Below are 24,620 nucleotides of genomic sequence, written 5' to 3' on the forward strand. Positions count from 1 at the left end.
TCTTCAAGAAACTAATCATGGTTCTAAAAGTAATCCAAATATTTTCAGTCCAGGCACCCAAGCCTCATCAGCAGGATCTGAACATTCAAAAATGGCAGACTTAAGATGAACAAAATTTTCCCATATTTTTATTTTCTAGGGATGTTCTCCAGCTTTTTCTCCCATGACTCGAAAGCATGGTTCCCTCCACTACATGACTTAAAAATATTGATGCAATCATACGATTTCATGATCAAAAGCCTAAGAGAAAAGTAAATACCTATGGAAGAAAACAAACACAAATCAACAATATTGGAGCTGGCTTTTAGCAAAAACTGTGCTGGTAACTTGAGTGCCAAGAGGATTTCACTGAAGACAGGGAAGTCAATTCTGGGCATAACTGAAATGTGTCTTGTGGTGAATGGAATGAAGTTCTCAGCGCTAAGACCACAAACACAACAATTTGTGTTGCACAATGCTGAAACAAAGTCTCTTATTTGTAGAAACACTGTTAGCCCATGAGCCGCAATTTTTTTGGCTGCCAGTAATCTAATTATAAACATAATTGTCAGTAATGACAGAGGACAGAATATGAATATCCTGCTCCATTCCCACTTGGTGCTCTCAGAGGAAAACTTACTGTTCCAAAATTCTCTCTCTACTTCTGCCTTCAATGGGACATATTTTCAGTTGTTGCACATTAACATAGTGCTGTTAACATCAATTCACATGAACTGATCAAAACCAAACTACTTTCATCCTAAAATTGGAGTATATTCTCCTAGACTGCTAAGCTACGCAGAGACCAAGACAGATCACCATAAAAGCAAAGGTTATAAACTCAAATTTATTATAGACAAATAAAGCTTTGGCCTATGAATTTTCTTTGCCTATTAAGTTAATGAGCCTTGACAAAGTGATCATCGGAGGAGTGGCTGACAAATTATCTGGAGCAGCAATCTGAAAGGAGTTGGCTGGCTTACAAGCATTTCAATTGGGAGAACAAGACATCATGTTCCTCTTCCTCTGGAAGAGCTATTTGTCAAACCAAATGATTTAAAGTTCACCAGCAGATTCTCAGTATTGGAACACAGAAATACAACCATGACTACAGTTACCAAAACAAGCAAACAATCCCTGCACCTTCCTGACTGACAAATTCTGACGAAAAACTATTTCAAGGAAGCCTGAAAGAAGAGAGAGAACTCTTCATATTTGACTGGAGAGCAAGGAAGTAAATAACCTCTAGCAACAGGGCTTCGAGGAATTCAACTAGATTAATGGAGACCTTTCAAGATACTTGGGCAATATTTGGAGGATTTTTTTTGTAGTGCAGTTTTCCATAGACATGGTGGTAGCATAGCTGCAGATTTAGAAGAAGGTCTTTGTATGGATTTGTTCTTACAAATATTCATCACAGCACATCCCTGAGACAACATTACTTTTCTGAAATTTAGGGCTGTGCACAATGAACACTTCTAAAAAATAGCCAGTTCTATAAGGTTTAAAAAGAGCTCAATATTTCCCTACTATATATTGTCCAAACACAAATACTGAGTCTGTTTTGGAGACTGGATTATGGTATACATCATAATGCTGTCTCTTTCTTCACCAAAGGCATCTTGGTGAAAAATATTTCAAATGGCTTCCTCCATGGTCAATTATTCAAAGAGTCCAGAGGAAAAAAAGACAGCATTTGTGAATATCAAAAATGGTCATATTTTCCAACTAAATGTAATTGCACAGTGGGAAGGAAGAATAAATGATAGCAATCAGTTGCCTCTGTCACAGCATGTAGCAAAGCATATTGCAGAGCATTAAACCATGAGTTGTGTCTTTGCTCATCTTTTTATCTCTCTGCAGTTTTTGTTGGAAGACTGAAACTGGTTAAATGTACAGGGAATAGGGCTTAATTTTATGTTAAACTGGAACGATGAGAAATAAAACCTTGTTATTAAAGGGAACTGTTAGCTGACAGTTGAACAAACCCCTGTTTTTTATGTCCTGAAGTCACATCATCAAATATCTGATGACCAAGTGAGTGTTCAATCACACAGTAAAACAAAAGGATGTAGCGAATTACTGGTAGCACAAATGGCCCAGTTCTGTGAGCTCTCCAGGGCTCCACTTATTACTGGCATCTGAGTATCTGGTCGGCAGGTGGTACCCTTAACAAATTCACCCTTTTTCCCCACACTAACCCCACAGACCTCATAGTTCTAACTACAGAGATAGACGAGTTACTGAGCAATGGATTGCACCTGTCCATGGTTAGCGAGACACAGTTCTAATTCTCAGTGCTACCAAATGTACATTTACATGGCAGAAAATTCCCCTAGAAGCCACTAGTTCAACTTCTGAGTTCAGGCTGTTTTTTTTTTCTTTCCAAAATGACCACTGTTGATTAAGGAATATTTTTATAACGGTCTCTTCTGTTGTCTGTATCTAAACACACAAACATTATGGTATTACAGACAAATTACTTGTGCACCTAAAGACCTGAAGTCATATTACTACTTTTTGACTAGTTACTTCCTTCAAGATACTATCTGCAGAGACATTCAGATATTGTGGACAGATCTATTAGTGCCTAGCACCTTTATAAAAAGTTGTCCTTATCAACTTTTTTCAGCTATATTTGCACTCGTTTCAACAGCTGGACTAATCACTTTGTGCAGTGATTAAGCATCTTGTTACAAATTCTAGAAGCTACACAGTTGTCATCATAATGAACCAACAGCTTCTGTATAGTCGTACCACATCTGTTGCATTCTTCACTAGCATGTCTTATTGTTTTTCTTTTATTTATCTTTCTATTTTATAGTACCGCAATGCCTTTCACAGATGTTTTTCTAATCTCTAGGGTTTCTTTCCTGTTATTGTATCTTACATTAATTTATCATTTTACTTTCCACTTAGAAACTTTTGCTCTCCTCTTCCCACAGTTCTCTTTTCTTTGAAAAGCATTTTTTTTCTGGTAAATGTCTACGATCAAAGTTTCAAATACAATTATTTTTTCTTCTCCTGTAGAATATAAAAGATGGTAGGTTTTTTCCATTTATTATCCTGACAAAGGAAGCACACAATACCTTCTTGAAAACTTGTGCCTACCTCTCGTCTCCCAGATCCTGTTTGTAACTAGTTTGTTACTACAGTAATAGACTACAGAAGAATACCTGGCTAAGCTATACTAGCACACAGTTTTGAACAGTGTGATTTGTTTCTTAACCTTGTACTTGGAGGTAATCACTGGCTATTTTACAGCAATGTCTTTCATCTTTTCAATTATGGAAATGTTTATTATTGTAGGTTTTACCAACTGTCTTGTTGCACAGCTACCCTAGAGATTGCTAAATTTTAAATGTACTCTCAGCAATGACTTGGTGAGGGAGGTCGTTTTTTTTTTTTTTTGCTCATTTTCTTTCAATGGCTTAGGCAGCTATTCTGTAAACCCAAGGACAGTCAGTGAAAAAACTATGCACAACACAGAAATAAAATGACTGAATTCCAACTAAATTACTACAGCTTTCAGTGAAGTCTTAGTTATTTTACATAATTACAGAGAAATGTATACTGAATTAAGTTGTAAAATGTGATATATATGACATAGCCTATTTTAGAGCACCATTCCAATGGATTAAAACATTGCCGGTAATCATCACTGGATTTTGGATGACCAAAATTATATACCAAAGTAGCATATATCTTCCAGTGGTGCAAATGTGAAAGCATGGTTAAAAATAAGCACAAGCTGTAGAAAAAGATCTATGGTGAAGGTGCAAACTATGAGATAAACCTAGCGATGTTCATGCACTCTAACAAAGGAGGTGAGGAAGAAGCGCATGCAAGTACCTGGTGATCTCAGAGTCAGGGAGCAGGCCTATGTGGTAGTGGGGATAGGGAGCTGTAAGAAGGAAGTTTTTGTCACACTCGACAGGGGAATAGTGCCTAGGAGAAGGTGGTTTATCACACAGTTTGTTCACAGTGCTGTAAACAGGTTCAGGAGGCCTGGTGATACAGAGACAAAAGATCAGGTGCATATTAGTGGCTGAGAACATAAAGAAAAAAAAGCAATAAGTTTAAAAGCATGCACAGCAAATCTGTCAAGATCCTTTCAGTAGGGCTTTTCTGACAAGTAAAGTGTGCTGTTAAAGGAAACATTAGAATTTGAAACACAATATTACAGCATATGAGCAATTGCGTATACAGACCCAACATAAGTGTGGCATAAAACTGGTTTATTGAAGTGTGGTACTGAAAGGGAATACCTTATCTCTGAAGTTCAGTGACAAATTTTCCCAAATGCTCTGCCTTCTTTCTTTCCTTTTTTTTTTTCTTTTTTCTCTTTTAATCTAACAGCTTATTGTGATCTTATTAACTTTGTGCATTAATTATGTTACCACTTAGAAGAAAATATGATGTTTATTTCCTGAAAAGGGGAATTTTTCACCAATAATTTAAGATGAAGTATTACTTGTTAAAACACCATTCTCCTGCTCCAGTATCCTGAAGCTTTACCAACAGAGCATTGGTCAAAGTCAGCCATATCCTAGAACAGCACTGTAAAGATGGTAACAAAGTGTGTAAGCAATTCATCTCACTGGCAGTCAGTTCATTTAAAGCAAGTTTCATTGCTCTCTTTACAGATTCAGCCTTCAGCATCTGATTATGCACACCACATCTCAAACAGGTAACCTCGTTGACAAGGCTACAGCCATCTCACACTGCTGCTCCAAACCACAGACAGCAGCCAGTGAGGTCAGATACAAGAATAAATGTCCTAAAACTGATGCTGAGAGGTCACTTTGCGTTTCTCTTCTGCTGCCTAGAGACCAGCAGCTTGACAGAGGCAATACTTACCATGAATTTCCCAGGGAGCTTCCTGGGGAAAGGGGAAGAGTGAATGCAGTACCAGCCAGGGATCCACAGGAGACAATCAGCAGTTTTCAGAAAAAATGCACAACCTAATACATTTTCTGTCATGCAACTTCTCCAGCTATTGTGTGGGCCCTAGCAGATACCTCTGGGCCTACTGGCAGAGTGAAACTTGACTCATAATTTCCTAAGTTTCTGCTCTAAACAGTGCCAAGATGTAATTGCTGTCATATCCTAGCTTCTGCCAGAAGATCCAGCATATGGCACTGTCTCTGATCACAGCAATACAGCATCAGCCAGATGAAAATCGCAAGCCTGAAAATATATAGAGGTCAAGCAGTTAATGAAACTCTTTTGGTTCTTCTGGCTCTACGGTGCCTCACATGGGTGTGGTTTCGCTGTGACTTTCACAGGTACCAGAATTTATTATGGTTGTGGATGCACTGGCAGATACAGAGAAGACTTTTTCCTTTGTTGTTCGTTTCTGGTTTCATCCTTTGGGGGAAAAGGAGTAGCTGAATTACTGAAAAACTGGTCTCACTTAATGCTAATAACATTATTCATAACAATCTGACATACGTTTTGAGAATTCTCTGTGCCTGACTTTCCCAGGGAAAACTTCACAGTTAAAAGATTGGCAATTCAAGGTTACCAACTATCAAAATAGCACAGTTGCTACTCATTTGTTTATAAAGCATTCTGTCAATCATATAGTACAATCCTTTTAAAAATATACTTACAGCAGCAATTATTTTTCTCAGTATATTTTACACTTGCTACAGAAGGGTGAATTTAATCATTTATTTACTAAATCAATTGCTGTTTTCAACACCAAAAATCCACAGGAAAAAAGATCACACTTCTATTATTTGTTTTAGACCACTACTTCCTCTTATGCCCTCAAAAAATACTTTTGTTTTTAGACAGCGTATTAAAGAACAAATACAAATATCAATTATAAATGATACCTACTGTGAAAACTGAAGAAATATTGGCCCAGTGCAGGAAGATGAATACAAACTGTAGATTTCTCTGTGGCTTAAGACACTAACCAGTCTACAATCAACTTGCTTTCTTATTGAAGACAAGTTACTCATCTTTGAGTGGCAGATGACATGAGAGCATTGCTACCCTTTGAATATATTGTGAATGCTTAAGACTACATTGAGTCAGCAGTGAGTGACCATCCAAGTTTGTGCTTAGACGCAAATCATGCCATAGAGATGTACAGATATAAGAGATTGCTACATTAATGAGCAGTTACAAATTGCTTCCAGAAGCAAAATGAAGAGAAACATTCTGCATCACTCTAGATACTGAAATCAAATTCCTCCTTTAAACATAAACACACGTCACTAACAAAACATCATCTTGGAACCCAGCGAATTTTAAAACATTTAGTGTTTAGCATTTTACACTTTGCTGAATGGAAGGATAACAAAAAATTTGAACAATTCTTTCAAAAGTGACTGCGCTGACATTGCTAGTCCTTGTTGCTGTAATACAAATGACATTGTGACATAGCTAACAACAGATCATCTGTAATTGAGCCAGAGAGAATTCTTATGGTTAAGGACAGGAATTCAAACTTATCCTTTTGATCCTTTGTTTGGAACAGGATTCCAGGCATCAGTTAATTTAAAATAGAAGTGCCCTTATTTTAAAGGCCTGTAACTGTACAGAGATTGTCATAACCATCTACTTGCCATCAGATGTCATTCTTTGTCGTTAAGAGCATGGACTGAACATGTTCCTTAGATAACTTCATCCAGGCAGACAGGTTGCTGAACGCTAATTCTGCCAATTGCAGACCCTGGCTAAACGTTGTATTGGAAAAGGAAAAGCAAGAACTTGAAAAATAAGCAGCACACAGTGTCAAGGGTCCAGGTCAGATCAGTATAAACTTTATCTCTCAATTTGATTTGCAAACATGAATTAAGCAGAGTAAAAATAACTCAAAGTTGAGATAAATGGCAGAAAAGAGGAAAATGATTAAAATGTACACAATAGATGACTGTCCTAGTGATACAAACTGTGTTTTAATTAGGCCATTAATCCTTCAAAGTAATAAGATACTTGCTGCAACAGACTATCTTAAGATCTCCTCCTGACACCTCACCTTCTTCTCTATGCAAACTAGTACTTACCTTCCAGAGTGCCTGCCAACTTTGGAAGACAACAATCCCCATCCCCAAAACAAAAATTAAGAAGACCACTCAGCTTCATTAAATGATTCTTCTAATGTAGCATTTTCTGATGTCATTTCTATTTCTACTTGCTGGTAGGAGAAGAAAGAACTTCTGACCAATAGAATTGGTCAGCCCACCTGGTAAATCCTGTCTCACATTTCTTCTTCTCCAGTGCTATGACAGAAACAGATTGTCCTCTCTGAGCATGGGATAAGGAGAACACTATTTATACTATAACTACTATTTATAAAGTGATTCTAATGTCCCATTCTGAAAAAATGCAAGATCATCTCAACTTTTCTTGCAGAGTAATTAAAAGCCAAGCTGAACATAAATACTGAGGTCTGATTTTATGATGTATTAATTCTTCAAATGAACTTTAAATACATGCAGCAGGTCATTTACCATGCCGTAACAAAAATGTAAAAGACGGTTATACATATTCTTTAAGGACTGAATCATTGCAGTTTATTTGCAATTGCATCACTTTTAGAAACAGCAGGTACAGCTCCAGAAGTTTTATTTAAAATGAATACCAAGCAAGTTTTGCTATTTTTAACATGAATAAGGACAAAGAACTATGTTATGGAATGTATATTGTCCATTATCTTAATTTTGCATAATATTTATAAATAATATCCTTAAAATATCAAGTAGGGTAGATATTAATGTATACTTTTTGGATAAATTTAATAGGATTTTTTTGTTTTCAAATACAGGTCTACTCTGAAAGTAACTGCTTCTGCAACATCTTATTTAGGTCTGCTCCTTTCTGCTCTTAAACTGTGGGTTCTTTTCTTTTTTTTCTTAGGGAGAAACATATTAGAGTTCTCTGTCTTTATCTGTGAGCTAAATAAGTTCTGCGATAAATGAGAGCAACAACTACAGGCTCTACATGGACAGGAATAATTAAGTTAGTATGAGAATCAGGCGTACAGCAACAGAGGAAAAGCGTCAGAAAATATAAGCAGGAGCATAGCTTTTCTTGAGCCTCAGCAGATAATTCACTGACTGGAGAATCGAGCTACTCCATGCCACACGGTAAAGTTTTAAATGGTAGTTCGAACAGTAGGTAGTGATAAATTACTTTTCTACTCCCAAAAGTTTGAAAGCTGGGACTGTTAATCAGTATAGACCATAGCCACAATGAGGCAAGATTTCTAATGAAAGGTTTCAGTAATTGGCAGAACAGCGAACAGCAACAGAGAAAGGTAGCAGATTGATCTGATGAAGGATTTATTTATTTATTTCATAAAAGATTGTGTAAGGAAAGAAAATCTTCCTAGTTGTTTGCAGTCTTTGTCTTTCCTTGTTTATAACATCACGGTGTTATTATTTCAGGCTGGCTTTACTGCACAACAGAAGCTAAAAGAAAATGTCCACACTAAAACTGTTCTCGGCATCATCCATGGTTCTCAATTCAATTTTTAACTTTTTTCTTTACTGCAGAATCCTGTTTGGTAGGATTCAGTTGCCAACACATACCACATTAAATGTGAACAGTTTCATTTTTGGGATTTTAAAACCTTTTATGATATGGAAGGCAACCAGCTAAGCTCTCATAGCATATTGTGTCTGCAGAGCTATAGCCAGGAAATGCTAAATTGAATGTGAGAGAAAATAAATTTCACAATCCTCTCCCATAATAATATATATATTTTTTTCCTCAGGAGCAGTTCTTAATTGTATTCAAGTTCAGTAACAACAACTAATAAATTATTAATGCTAACACATTGTTAAGAGTGTGAAAAGATATGTCTTTAAAAGTACATCACCAATAAAAAAAAAATCAATGGCAATTTAATAGAAATGAAGCCTTCCAGAGCAGTGACTCATATATATGTGTCTTTTGACTTCCTGAGTTTCTCATTCAAATGACCTTCTTGGAGAACCACACACCTTCTTGTTCAGAACAGTTTATTTAAAACTAAAAGTCAAATTTTTTCACTATTATGCCCTAGCAACTTGAATAAGACCAAAATACTTACACAGCATGTTTATATCATCTGACAGACAAGATGTGTGAAGAGCTGGAAGAAAATACCTGAAGGACTTTTATAATTAGAAAATTATAGAATCATGGAATCATAGAATATCCTGAGTTGGAACGGACCCAGAAGGATCACCAAGGCCAACTCCTGGCTCCACACAGGACCACTCCAAAATCAGACCATATGTCTGAGAGCATTGCCCAGACGCTTCTTGAGCTCTTTTCTCAGTACTCAACCAACCTCTTGAAGAACCTTTTCCTGATTTTGAACCTGAACCTCCTCTGATTGATCATAATCAATGATTTCTCAGCTTTTCCATAAATAACTGCTATGTTCATAAGCCTTAAAGTTTGCAGTTTTTTGCAATTGCAATAGAAGTGCTTAATATCATACCAATATTTTAACACTGCAATGAAAAGTAAGGATGCCTCGGTATTCTTTGTAATGAAATTTAAACATTTTAATCATGTTTTTGAGAGGAATGGCCTACAAGAAAGTATAACACTATAATTTAGATCTTTTAATACTCTGCTCCTAGTTCTACACTCATTAGACTTACACATTAGGACTTAGGAAACAAAATGACTGCTTAATTTGATAAAAACTCAGTAACGATTTTCTGTTGCAGTAATGGAAAAGAAGGATGCTTCACACAGGAATGGTGAGATGCCAGACTGCAGCCCATCTGCACTAATAGCTAGTCTTTTGCAGGGATATTTAGGAAACAGGGTCTGTAAAGAACAGCTCTTCCCTGCTCAGCTGCTGAAAATCAACAAGTTAGGGACCAGAAACAAAAGCCAAGCAAGCTGCATTTAGTTGGCCTATCCATGGTGAATTTGTCCACTTATTCATATTTAAACACAGTTAGATTCCTAAGCATAGCAACACCATGTGGCAACGAGTCCAGCAAATCAAGCAAGACTTACCAAAGATCTCTACCTCTGTGTATCGTAAGTCTGTTACACACTGATAACATACAGGAACATTTCAAAAACATTTATTTTTCTCTATTTTAGGCTTACTTGGCAATGTGTTGCAAACTCCCTGCCTTTGAGTTAGAAAAAAGTGTCTGCTACCTTCTCTATGTTATGAGTACTTCAGCAGATCTCTGTCCTAGTTCTCCCTGATATCTTTCCCCCTATACTGGAATTGCTTATTTCTCTGTCACCTTCTTCTGGGGCTGCATCCATATAGTATTCTCTACCAGATCCTATTTAAATTCTATCTTTGTTTCTTTTGACAGTTCTTGAGTGTTGAGATGACACTGCCAAAGAATTAATTACACTTATCCCTAGGTGTCTTTCTTAAGTGCTAAGAGCTGCTTTAAGAGTCTATGTCCATGGATACATGTACTGTGTACTTTTTTGTGCACTACAGTATGTACAGTTTCTGTAGATATTATAACTGCCAATACTACTATTTATTTCAAAAATTTCCATGAGCATCTGGACAGACTGGATCACTGGGCTGAGGCCAGTGGGATGAAGCTCAACAAGACTGAATGCTTGGTCCTACACTTTGGCCACAACAACAGCAGGTGATGCTACAGGCTTGGGGCAGAGTGGCTGGAAGACTGTGTAGAGGAAATGGACCTGGGCGTGTTGGCTGACAGGGCTAAACATGAGCCAGCAGTGTGCCCAGGTGGCCAAGAAGGCCAATGGCATCCTGGTTTGTATCAGAAACTCTGCTGCCAGCACGAGCAGGGAGGTGATCATTCCTCTGTACTCTGCTCTGGTGAGGCAGCACATCAAGTGCTGTATTCAGTTCTGGGCCCCTTACTACAAGAAAGACACTGAGGCCGTGGTGTGTGTCCAGAGAAGGGCAACGAAGCTGTGAGGGGTCTGCAGCACAAGTCTTATAGGGAGCAGCTGAGGGAACTGGGATTGCTGAGTCTGGAGAAGAGGAGGCTCAGGAGAAACTTTACAGCTCTCTACAGTTCCCTGAAAAGAGGTTATGGTGAGGTGGGAGTCGGCCTCTTCTCTTGCGTAATTACCAATAGGACGAGAGGGAATGGCCTTAAGTTGCACCAGGGGAGGTTCAGGTTGGACAGTAGGAAAAAATTTCCTCTCTGAAAGAGTGGTCTGGCACAGGAACTTACCCAGGGAGGTAGTGGAGTTGTATCTGGAGTACCTGGAGGTGTTTGAGATATGTTTAGATGTTGTACTAAGGAGCACGGTGTAGTGGGAAATGGTGGTGGTAGGTGGGTGATTGAACCGGATGATCTTAGAGGTCTTTCCCAACGTTGGTGATTCTATGATTCTATAACTCAGGCTCTGATTTATTTATTTATTTATTTATTTATTTATTTATTTATTTATTTATTTTTAAGAGTTGAGGATTAAGTAGCTTTCACTGACACTATTAGAAACAGTCAAATCCTTGGGAATCTGTGACAGGCCCAGTGAATATGTGCAGATTACTCAGGACACAAAGGATTATCTTCTGACTTGGCAATAAATAAACTTTAACATTAATTATTACGAAAGCTAAAAGTTGAAGTTATTTAAAATAAATTTGGGGTAGTGAGATGAAATTTTAAGCAGAAAATTGTTATTTCTAAAATTTAACAATTATTTTAAGATAAAGTTTGTTTACTGAATACAGGAAATGTAAAATAGTTGCTGTGTATACAATATAGGACTAAAAAATAGAATGATAACTTGTTTTTCTAGAAAGCTGTTGTAGGGTTCTACAAGTAGCCATTGTTAGATGATTGTATAGTTAAGTGCAGTTGCACTGTGTTTTAGCAAGGGCCCAATTTAAGGTTATACAGCTAATCTTAATTTACTATTTTTCTAACTGAACATTTAATGTATAATTTGAATAGTATTTTTATTTTCTATAATTGCTAAGGTTGATAAAATGCTAAAGAAATACTACTGTGGAACACCATATTGAAATCTATATGATCATCTGCAGAACTGTAAATTGAAGAGTGAGAGCACAAGTTCTCTACCACATGAGAGACGGAGCAACCAGAAGCAGCAGCAGGCTGTCGTCCTCCAGGAGAGGCAATGCAAATCGTGAGCATATAACAGAGTGCCTTCAGGGATCATGTATGTGTCATGCAACCCCAGAAATTTCAATTTTCCGTACATTATTATAGGGAGAGATGGCCCTAACTTGACCCTGCAGCATCTTATTAGCAACCTTTCCTACATGCTCTGTACCTCTGCTCCTTATCTCTTTCTTCTTGTACAATGATCAATTATCCCAAAACTCAGGTCTCGGTGTCTGAGGGAGCTGCTGGTTCAGCAGCACTGAAATTCATTGCTGCTCTTCTTCAGGATACTGTTCTCTACTGCTTTGTCATGTCTTTTCCTCCATTTCTCACTGTTTTCCTTCCTTGTCCTAAATTTAGTTGCTCAACAAATACGTCCTCCCTGCTGGTGGTTTCCATTCTCACACAGGGACAACTTCTCACACCCAATCTCACTGTAATTCCTTGCCAAAAACACTCTTTGCATTCCTCCAGTCTTTTCAGTGTTTAAATCTGACAGGACGGGGCATTCAAAGCATGTGTCAAAAAAGCTTGATGAAATAAGTAGAGAGAAAACTTTGGCCATACAATGTTGTGCTCAGTCATGCTGGCTTTTTTAAACAATCTAGTCAGAACTCCAGCATTATGAGAAGGTTTGCTACGCTGCAGTATGAGGACAGAACCTGAAAGAGTTCTACTATATAATTGCATTTTTTTTTCCAAAGACTCACATTTATTGGCCTTTAGACAGATTTTCACAAACGCAGTAAAAATACTACGTGGATTGAACTTCATCATCTCCCAGATTTCAAAAGCCTCATGCTACATATGGACTATAACAGTATTTAGAACATGTCACCATGATTTTTAACATGAACTAAGCTGTGTAATTCTTCTCCCTGTCCTTAAATAATTAAGCTATTATGGTTGAAACTATATGCATTTCAATTTGATAACAGCAGTGGTCAATTAAATTTTATTTAAAAATAATAGCTGCAATTTACACAAGATTTTAAAACAAAATAAATATGCCATCTTTGCTACCCCTAGATAAACAAATCCAGCCTTGGGAAAAAAAAATCAAAAACATTAAAATACTAGCTGGAACAACTAATCTACCAAAGTTACAAGGGATTTAATAGAAAGAATAAATAAAATTATCAATCTCCCCAGGTTACTATATGTAATTCATCCTCTTTAAGGCAGATGACAAGCTGAGTTTAGGTTAGGCACAGTAATACAATTGTTCAGAGCTGGTAATAAATGTCACTTTCATATAACTGCACCAGTATACTTATACATAACCTTTATTCATCACTCATAACATCTAGTCAAAAACATGGCGTAAAATTCACAGTTTGAAAGGCCTACCTACGTCAATGCTCTTTTTCATCTGGGAGACATGAACTTCTATTCTGTTCCCTCAAAAAAACTAGCAAGAAATGCAGCTAACTCCTTTCAGCAAATACACCCTCTTCAAAAATGCAGTGTTATGTCAATGGGTAATCTGAGCAAACTCATTCAATATCCCAAAGAATACTACTAAAATCTGCAGTTCTTTTCCCCTACTTTTGTACTCATCAAAAGCCAAAACCACTGTTAAAAATATTGTTGATAGCTTTATAACATAAAAAGCTTAATTTTTTTTTTGTAATGTTTTAATCCTGAATAGTCAAATATGTGCATAAATACAACTTTAAAGGTGTTTCTATAAAATATCCTCAATTCAACCAGCAGGCTTGTGTAAGTAACCAAGAAACAGTGGAGGAATACTACTTTCAATATAGGGAAAATTTCCCATGAGACTTAAACTTAATGGAACTTAATGGTTCTCCATTTTCTCCCTCCCAATCCCCAGCATCTCCTCCTCATCCAGAAAATGTTATTTTGCACAGATGCATATAAAAGAAATCAAATATGCTTTTCACATCAAAACAGATAACTCAGTTTTTCCATCCTGGAATTTTTAAGGTCTACCCAGAGTTAAATGCTAAAGTGATTTTTTTTATCCATTGAAGTACAACAGTTTGATACTGCTATTTTCTGAAGTTAAAAAGGAAGTAAAAAGATAGTAGTTCCTTATTTTATGCATTCTTTGCCCATGCTGTTTGTTAAAGCCAGAAGGAATGACCATCTAAAACTATGGGACGTTTAGACTAAAATTTCATTTTTTTTTCTGGAAATGGAAAGGCAGGCACGCTAAAGAGTAAGTCAGCTCTATTAGTAGTGAATGTTCTACAATAACATTAAAAAACCTAATAACTTTTTTCTTCCCAGCGTCACAGAAAAGTTGGTTAGAAAGGATCTCTGTAGGTCTTCTCATCCAGTCTCATGCTTAAAGGAGGATTATCGTCAATACCAGATCAGATCAACCACAGTACTACCTAGTCAAATCTTAAAAATCTCAAAGGAATGGTATTTCACAACTCTGAGCAGTGAGATCCAGCACTACCCCACCCTGCTGGTGTCTTTCTTCTTTCTTCTCAAACTGAAATCGGAACATGCAAAACCATTACTTGTGGCCTTTGGTCCTTTTTGCATTACTTGAAACTTCTGAGTAGAGTTTCTTTTCATCCTTTTTGCCACTGACTAGTTGTAAGGTGCTTTTAGACTGATTGTTACCCTCTTCTTCACAACATTAAATGAGCCCCATCTCTCTCAACATCTCTGTAACTTCCATGTGATTTAGGATTCTGAGAATCTGTTGAACTCTTTCCTGTTTATCCACGTCCCTCTTGCAGTAAAAAAGCAGGAACTAGTGAGTCCTCAACAACATAACTTGTCTTTCCGTGCTGGCCATTTCTCTCCTAATGTAGCCCAGTATGCCTGGAAAGGAAAGTTCACTTCTGGTCCATGTCTAGCCTGGCATCTGCTGTGACCTGCAGGCCATTTTCAGGGCAGCTGCAATTCACATATTTGTTGCACAGCTCATATTAGCGTGCACTGCTGTTCCATCCCAGCTGTAGAACCTCAGCCTTCTTACTGAACTTCATGAGGTTTCTCCTGGACCAGTCCTCGAATATGATCACAGTCCCTCTGGAATACAGCTTTGCCATTCGTCATGTTAACCACTCCACCTTCATCTATCATCCACAAATTTGCTGAGGGTGCACTCTGCATCAGAAACTAGGTCACTGATGAAGATACTCAACAGACGCCCAGTGTATTCTGAGGTGCTCTGCTCATCACTTCCTGCCTGACGGATGTCAAGTGATGATCACTACCCTTTGAGTCTACTGGTTCAGCCAGTTCCCAGCCCAATCCCATCTTTTGGTGCAGCTTTCAAATGAGAGTTCTGTGGGAGATTGCATCAAAAGTCTTAGCAAAGTTTGCTGTTGCATTCAAGAGTGCATAGCCATGCTGAGAGAATGCTAATGAGCAAGCTGGCAGCGCATAATCCAGGAGATACCCAAAAAGCTACCAAGAAGAATTCCAAAGCTTTCCAAATCGTATCAGCTACTGGTTAGCTGAATACATTTATCCAGCATTTCCTCATATTTGGAGGAAAGGCTGCTGAAGGAGTTTTAAAGCATGTCCCCTGTATCCTGCAGCTTCTGATCTGCCCATAGAAGAGGACTGACATGGCCTGGAATACCTTTGCAGACATTCCCCAAGGCAGCTAATGGTGAAGAACTGCCACGCACCCCACAGTAGATCTGATGCACATTGTGTCAGTTATGGCATTGGCCTTTCGAGCCAGCTGTTTTCACCCAACAAAGAGCCATTCTTGCTTGAGGGAGCCCCTGCACTATGGCTGTGGTTGCTATGGGGCAGTCATTGCAGTTCCCTCATCCATTCAGCTCGTCACTTAGTCAGGAAAGGCAATCAGGCTGGTCAAGTACATGATTTCCTTTGGGTAAATTCCTGCTGACTATTCCAATTACCTTCTGGTCCCTTCAGTGCCTGGCAAATATGATGATGTACTTAAGCTTTTTCTATCCTGTCTGTCATTACGTTCTCTCCCCAGTCAGTTTTGCCCTCCATCAAATTTTACCTTCATTTTTGAAATGAGCACACCTGCAGAATTACTTTCTGTTATTCTTTATGACTGTTGTAAAACTTAGCTCAAACTCGTCAGCTTTCTGATTTCATCTCTATGCAGGCAAGGAAAGCTTGTCTATACCTCACAAGCTCTTTGCTTAGCCTAGAAAGCCTTATGCTGAATTCCCTGTCTTCCTGCTGAACAGGATGGTTCCTTCCTGAGTTCTCACTAAGATTTATTTAGAAAACATCCATTTTTCATGGGGTGTATGTCTCTGTGGCAGCATCCTAGGCAGTATTGCTTAGCAGTTTTCCAAAAAGGCTGAAGACAGTTCCTCTGAAGACTACAGTCAAAACTTGCCGACTACCTTTCCAGACTTCCTTTAAATCATGAACTCAGCTGACTTATGGTCACTCTGATCCCAGCTATTGCAAAATTTTGGACCGGTTCTTCCCTTTTCATGAGCAGCAAGTCAAGCAGAGAATTATGCCTCTTTATTCCTTCAAGGATCATTAGGAAATTGTCAGCAAACACGATCAAGGAGTGTCCTGGACTGCCAGCACAACACTTCCATCTTACTAGAAACGAGTACATTTTTATACTTAAAAGATAAATACCACATTCTATTAACCTGAAATTTTGCTATTTTAAGTTTAAAATGTAACAATCTTTTTGAAAAACAGAGGAAAGCAAAGCTTCCATCCATCAGTGAATTTAAAATTAATCCAACAACAACAAAAAAGAAGTAAATTACGCTCTTCACTGACAGCGTTCTGGGCCAATTCATACACAACTTACAAAAGCCTAATAATTTTAAAATAGCATCCAGCTTCATTAAAACTTATGGCTGAAGATGATTTGGTACTTTTCTATCCTTTGCGTTCAGATTAAGCTATTTTTTTTCATAGAGTTCAATTAAGTAAAGAATATACTGAATTTTTGCAGATGAAAATTTAATATCAGACCAAAAAAATAAAATTTTTTATCAACAGAAACACATATTTGTTGGACAGAAAAAAAAAACGCAAGTACTGAGGTAAAAAAATATCCAAAACTTGAATAAAATATGTTGAAAAAAATGCAAAGAAAAAGAAAAGCAGGAGAAAGTGGACAAATTATGATAAATGTTAAACCATTTTAACTTTAACAATAGATTCATTAAAGTGAGTAAGTTTAATGAAAGCTTGTCATCAGCTTTATCATATGTACAATGAGACTGCAAATGTCTCTTACAGTGAAGTTACTGTTCCAAATATTTTTAGCTGGCACAAATGAAAATCTGCCAGAAGTGTTGCCATATTATGATTGCATGGGTAATAAATTTCCTTATGTGATCACCATGTAAATTACCCCTGAGAACCTATTATAGCAAGAACCAGGTAGTTTTAATAGATAGCACTGCAGTAGTTGGCAATCATCTTAATTATAAAAAATTATGTGAAGAAACCTAATTATAAATGTTGCAATCAAGGGATCTATAGGGCTCGCTAGAATTATCAATATGATAATTAACTTCCCAAAAGATTTTAAGTCTTTCTTAAACTGGTCAGCAACTAAGACTTTCCAAATATCTTCCCATTTTAAAGGCAGATTCATCAGCAAATCCTAAGGTACTGCATAGAGAGAGTACAATCACTATTCCCTGTTTATAATCATGAAAATTGCTGTGAGTATTAAGTGGCATTTTCAAAAGTTACACTTAAATCAGTAGGTAATAATCAGCTACACAGACGTTATTTAATAAAAAATTGCCTCAGCCTCATTCAAGGCTCAAGTAATTTCATTTTGAAGGTCACAGCTTCTTGGTCATAGATGTCAGAGAAGAAACCTGGTCTCCTGGCTCTTGTTCAGGTGTCTCTCAGTCCATCTGATTTGTGTTCATTGAGGAAATCTAGCAGCAAGAAGTGACATTTTTCTTAAAATACATCACAGTATTCATTTTGTCTTTGTACTTTTGTATCCTGGGAATAAGTGTAGCATATAAACTATTCTCACTTATATATTTAAGTTCATTGTAGTCTCTTCCTTTTCTGTAGGTTGAAATAAAGACTTGTTTAGAACTATGAGATTTTTATTTGATTTGCTCTGTTGCATTTGGAGTCTGCTCATATTATTCACAAATTCAGATTAATTCACATTAATCTCGAAGTCCAGATAGGAAGGTTATTGGAGAGGAATATTTAGAAGGTATTCAGAAGATATACTGCTTTTCTAGGCATTCTTTTTTTTTTCCCCCCCCCAAAAAACACAAAATGGAAGCGGCTGGTGCAAATACCTCAGCTGAAAATTGTTTTATTGTCAGGACTTAGGAAAAAAAAAGTTAACTTGTATAAGAAGAAAATAAATGGAATATGAAGACATCTTTCTTCCAAAAAAGTCCAAAAAGGCACACTAATTATTTTCAATATATATCTTACATGCTCTCTGCTGGATACCTGTCCAACTAATGGACTGTCATTGTCTTTCCTTGTATTGCATCTCCTTCTTCCTCCTTTCCTTTTTCTTTTTAGTAGAAGCAATCAAAAAAGTTAAAATCATCTACAAGGAGCAGAAATAAAGGACTTGCAATGATAATTATCCATCACCTTACAGTTTTTCGATCTGTTTAAATGATCTTTTCATTCCGAGGGCACCTTTTTTCTTCTTTTAGGTTTACTTCTTCTATTGTCTATGAATTTTTTATTTTTTTTTAATTATTATTTTCTTTCAAGGTTGCATTTTTTTTTGCTGTTTTCAAACCTTATGAACACTCAGTATTAGTGGCACTGATGTCTCATTACAGAAGGGAGCCTTCATCACTGTAACCTAGATACTATATTAGTATTCTTCCTATATATAGGCGTTTTAGAAATTATGAGGTCAGTATTAACACAGGTAAAGCCTTGATGTACAATTTAATGAAACCTAAGTTTTAACTCTTAATTGAAAAATGTAACTTCTTGGAATACTTTGGAGAAAATTCATTCTAACTGAAAGTCTCATAAATTGAATGAAAGCAATGTTGTTTTTGCATCCTCAGTCAAAACAAGGCAGAAATTCTTTTACCCAAGACAGGGAAGCAAGGTGTGGTTTCCATAAATTTATGACCTGATTAAAAACTCTATCATGATTTAGTTACTCTGAATCTGTCTGATCCAACGAGTTAAGCAGCTTGAGATCTTAATCATATGCAACAAGAAATAAGAAAGGCAAATTAGCAAATTATGAAGCGAATGCATAAGAGGCTAAAATTCTTTGGTCTACACAGTAGGCCAGGTTAGATAACCAGAAACAGCCCGCCTTTTAGCTTTAAACACAATAAATCTGTAAATACTGAAGTGCAGAAAAAAATTAAATTTGTCATTTCCTTTGGTATTAGACATTATGATGAAGGCTAATTTCGCAAACTTAACAACTGCTCTCTTCTAAGTGAATGGTAATGATCTTTAAACAAAAAAAAAAAAGACACAATGTCTTATTAGTGACACTCACAACACAAGACTTAAAAGAACTCTTCCAGCATTTTCCTTTGTGTCTTTTCTAGCTGGAAATCAACTATATTAAAGTCTGCTACCTTCTTTAAAAAAAAAAAAGAAAGAAAAAAGGAAGGATTAGGACCAATTTCCAGTGGTCATTTTGCTAATAATCACAAGAACTCCTTTCACAACATTATCAAGTGCCACTCCATATAGTTTCCCTTTAATCCCCATACTTCCACAGCAAGTTGTTTCATAATGTGATTCTCTAGAGGTTAGGAGACTTTTTTTCAGTTTCACACCTAAATTTATTCACAGCTATTTACAGCCAAAAAAATTGTTTACTTTTTTTTTTCTTTTCTCATACTGTTTAATCTCCGTGGCATTTATCTTCTAGTGTGTGCGCACAGTGCAATTATAGACTATTTCAGCCTTGCTTTCAGAGAACTAAACAAGAGAGCTGTTCAGAGAGTACTCTCACAGACAGGTACAAATACAGGTACTGTCACTCCACCTATACCTGCAGTGAGCCAGATGAATCACCAGCCCTGAGATCTCCCAGCTGCACCAGTAATTAACTACCACAGTTAATTCTTAAGAAACAATGCTTTTCTCAATGCCAACACTGCTCTAATGTTGCCATTTTGTTCAGGAACCAGTGCAGGACTGCACCAAGAAAACAAGAACCTTGGGTCAGCATGCATTTATGAGATCTTTCTCTTAGTTTCTCTATAACTGTAACAGTTTTAATTCATCTTCCCTTGAACATGGGTGAAGCTATATGGTGTCAGAGGTGCACTAAGAGTTTTAGTTACATTCATTGTAATTGTCACGAAAGGGAACAAAAAAAGAAAAGCATCTGACCTGGTATAGTCATCCTCCACAAGCATGTGCTTTGGAATGGGTGAGTATCTTCCAGGTGAGATAGGGGCCAAAGATGCCTTGTACTCTAAAGTGCCGTTGTTTCCAGAAGAGAGTATATGATTTTCCATTGGTGGAGAATAAGCTGTTGGTAAGAAGAAGCATTTCTAGTTAGCTGCTGTCAATAATAGCAAATAATAATAACAATAACAACAATAACGTGGGCTCATTTTGCAGGGATTTAATCTTTAGAGGCATTTGAGTATGAAAGGATAGACTAGGAGACTGCAGACTAATACTTTCTTTAATCAGGACAGACTGGAAGAAGGAAATGTATATAAGACAGAACGAAATTAAAAACACACATCACTTTGGCTCCCATATATAGATGTGAGAATAAAACAGTTAAATGCAGGATGTGAGCAGGAATTTTATGGATGGCAAGAATTATGTATGGTGGAGATTTAAATCTGTGATTTACTAAAGGTTCAGCATTTCCCAATATAATTGAAATTTCAATACCAGTATAGATGGCATTATTTACAAAACGGTAAATTTGCATGTAAAATAGAAATACGATACAAATCTCATACAAATTAATGATAATATTGATAATTACATGACTGTGCTGTATGACTCTACCTTGCATCTGTGGATTTTATTATTTGCTTGCTTTTTGCAGTTCTCAAGTTACTAGCTATAACTGTAATCAAATGTCTAGTTAATATAATTAGAAAAGGAAACGACAAGTAGGGGAAACAAAGATGCATGCTTCTGCAATGAGATACAACTAATTTTCTCATGAAAAGAAGAGTTTCTAGTCTTATTTTCAGTCTTTCTTTCAGACGTTCAGGTACGGAATACTTCAAAGCAAAATATCTCTACAGGGAAAGGCCATTACCGATTCTGAAATACTCTGAACATGGAGGTATAATGAAAAGTTCCCCAGGGATAAATGAATCTCTATGCACCAACAGCTTGGGATGAGCTACTGCAAATCTTTTCAACCTTTACTCCCTCTCTGGAACTGTGTCTGTCTTCTCACACCCTGCTGATCTATAATCTGACATAATAAACACACCCTGTTAGAACACCCAAATTATTATTTTAGAAAGTATTACAGAGCAGGAGATTGGATGGAGACATTTAGTGGTTTTGCTAGTTGCGTTTTGCTAAGATCCAGATCAGACTACTACTGAACAGGCATAATTGCCATCTGTTGTAACATTTGCTAAGTAAATAGTTATCCTCAGCAGAGTTGAATATACCACCTGATGTGCATGTTACAAAACCTTCCCTTTTATTTTTATGAAGCAGTTTGAATAAGGAGGATTACGGATATTATCTTTCCCCTCGACTACTTCATTTCACAGTAGCAATGCTCTGCAAATGAGCAGAGAAAATTAATATCTGGCTTTTACTGAGAAAATCTACCTTTCCCAGCCGCTGGCTTCCTGGCCAGAAGTGCCCTTAGTGTTATTGGCAGAAGATCAAGACATGTACAGATCATTTGCTGAAGCTCTTTTCAAAAACAAAACTACCACACAGTTGTTAGGTGGAGCAGCTAGTCCCTGTTGGTTGGTAGTAGAACCCAAGGCAATCAGTTTTTAGTGAACAATTAAATGAAGGAAGGGAGATTCAGTAACAAAATGGATAGACTAACAGACACTGTAAGTATAGAGAGCTGCAATTGAAACATTAAGATTACATTTATGAATGAGAAGGGAATGGGAATGTCTCAGTGTGGGAACATCAAGACTGCCAGAAGGAGGCCTAAAAGAATTGAACATGTTGATTGTACCTAAATTCAGCAGTAGGTTATCAAACCCAAAAATAACTATGGGCAACTTCTCAGGACAGCCTACAACCAAACTAAAATAAAAATTTGAGTTAGTAAGAGATAATAGCGAGAGATAAAGACTGGATAGGAATATTGGACACTCAGACTGGGAGACATAGGAAAAGTGGGTAGATTCTAATCGCTGTTATCTCCTTAGGGCTACAAAAAGCATATTGTCAAGGAGGTTGGCCCTAAGAGGGTGGCGTATGTGTACGATAGGGACTCACAGATGCCCACCCTTGCACTTGGTCATCTCAGGGAATCCTGGCAAGCTCACATTTCTTTCTATCTGGATGTCACACGCCAGTGTAGATGATTTTCAGTGCAAGGATATCACAGGTAGAGAAAAAACAGTTTGTTTTAAAATAAAATAGCCTATCTCTCCATTAAAATCCTGCACTGAACTTTACTAATAACCAAATGACTAAGACAACTCTATGCAACTTTTCCTACATCACCGAAGACATTTAATACAATGACAAAGTCTTAGTCTTCAGTGAAGGAGTGTTTGTTGAACATATAGAAAGTTAATGGATAGACTGAGAATGAAGCAAAGAAGTGGAACAGGAAGCTAGGAAGTGGATATACATGGAAAAATGACAGATTAATGCAGATAGAGCAGGGATTTTACATTCCAAATAAATATTTTAGGCAAATATCACATCCATTTTTCTCAAGCTTTTCACTGAGTTTGTTTGGATGTTTTGCTGTTTGTGCTGATTTTTCATTGGACAGAGGATTCCAGTCTACAAATCCAACCATATTTCAAAATACATGTGCAGATATTTGTCACTGTAATTGTCACAACAGTTACAGATTAATCTGATCACTTGGACGATGGCTAATTTGAGTCAGCACAGCAAAACATCACCTACACTGTTACTTTTGCTGCAAATATACTTTAGTTGATTTGTACTATTTATAATATTTCATAAGCATAGCATACTTAAGTAGCAGTAAACATTTCATTTTTTGTAGCCTTCCAAGCTGTTTCATAACCTTTAATACTACACTTTGGACAAGCTATGAAAAAAAACACAATCATCTTCGTCTCTTATAGAAAATGAGTTGCAATAGTCACTTACAGTGAGTAATGTCTGGTGGGCCATAAGGATCGGTCATGTAAATGGTGGTGGGCTTTCCAACTTTTAGATACACTACATCTGATGTGTTCTTCAGTATCGCTACTGCCTCTTCATGGGTAACTTCTTCTAAACTATAATTGTTTACCTTAAAGGAGAAATCAGACAGGTGAGTTAGGATGCAGGAACAGACAAAATAATGACACTGTCTTGCAGTTCTCCCAATGCTGGAAGAACTCAAAGAGCACTGAAGATTATAGAAATAGTATTACAGCAGAATAGAAAATAAAGTTTTATTAGCACATATATATTCAAATACTGATGTAGTATTTTTGATAATACCAGAGAAACATAATGGGTCTTGTTAGTAGATAAGTCCTCTGTGATATTCTGCTGCCTGTATCATCCTTAGCATAAAACTATATTTTAAAATATTTCAATAGCATCGCATCACTTATAGAAACTGCCTATATTATTTGACTTACTAAGCTCATCTGTCCAAAAGCGTCTCACTGAATACATGGCTAGGACCTCAGATATACTTAACACCTCCAAATCTTTTCATCCATAATATGTCATTGGCAATTGAAATAATAAGAGATTAAGTAATATCAAGAATGAGAGGATGTCTATGAGGTGCAGGAAATGAAAAAAAGAAAAAAAAAGCAGTTCTGGATGGGAGAAAAGAGATTCTGAATGTGAAAGTCAATCAGTTTTCTGGAAACACAGGAGAAAGATGCTGAAAAAATAAGAGGTTGAAGTACTAGTTCTGTGCTCTGTCCAAAAAGAATAATACTCAGTGATAAGAGGATAGGATTACAGATTAAATAGGGATGGAGGCAGTAAGACTTGACTATTTATGCGTTATTGCCAGAAAAAAGGAAATTCAAAGCAAAATGTCAGAAGTGGTTTATTGTAGAAGGGTATACAAATTATTCACATGTAAATCCACTACATCTACTAATGTCAACAGTAGGTTGTGCTCCTGTGAGCAGAATACTGAATGGTCCCTGCACCAAAAAGTATACATCTGGAATGAAGTAGTCACAGGACAGAGGAAAGAAGTCAAGAAGAAAGTAGATATAGCTTTCAGATGTGTGGTGTAAGGCAGAAGAAAAGGCTACATTTCAAGGTGAATGTCATACATGAAACATTTGCCTGTGATTTAAAGCACCATCCTTCAACTTTTACAGTTATTACAAGGATTCCTTGTAAAGTTTATGCATGATGGCAGAAGAAGCAGCTCCTCAACTATGCTATAACGAAGTACAGCACTAAATCACATAAAGCAATACATACTTTCTAGGGAATTTATTTTCAGTAAAATTATCGGAAACTTGGCTGTTACACCAAGCTTCTGGCAAAGGTATCAACTGGTAATTGGTA

The 24,620-nt window shown here is 36.9% G+C and overlaps 1 protein-coding gene across 3 annotated transcripts in view; it reads right to left on the minus strand.

The window, feature by feature from the left end:
* Positions 1–24,620, minus strand: part of DLG2 (discs large MAGUK scaffold protein 2) — a 1,019,534-nt gene that overhangs the window by 263,536 nt on the left and 731,378 nt on the right. For 2 of the 3 annotated variants that reach the window (XM_021382609.1, XM_021382622.1), the window contains 3 exons: positions 23,238–23,382; positions 20,316–20,457; positions 3,832–3,987 (listed from right to left, as the gene is read on the minus strand). In XM_021382609.1, the coding sequence (XP_021238284.1) occupies positions 3,832–3,987; positions 20,316–20,457; positions 23,238–23,382 (443 nt within the window). The remainder of the gene's footprint in view (positions 1–3,831; positions 3,988–20,315; positions 20,458–23,237; positions 23,383–24,620) is intronic. The other variant, XM_021382614.1, reaches the window with a different exon arrangement.

Source organism: Numida meleagris, chromosome 1 (genome assembly GCF_002078875.1).
Source record: "Numida meleagris isolate 19003 breed g44 Domestic line chromosome 1, NumMel1.0, whole genome shotgun sequence".
Classification (NCBI taxonomy): Eukaryota; Metazoa; Chordata; class Aves; order Galliformes; family Numididae; genus Numida; species Numida meleagris.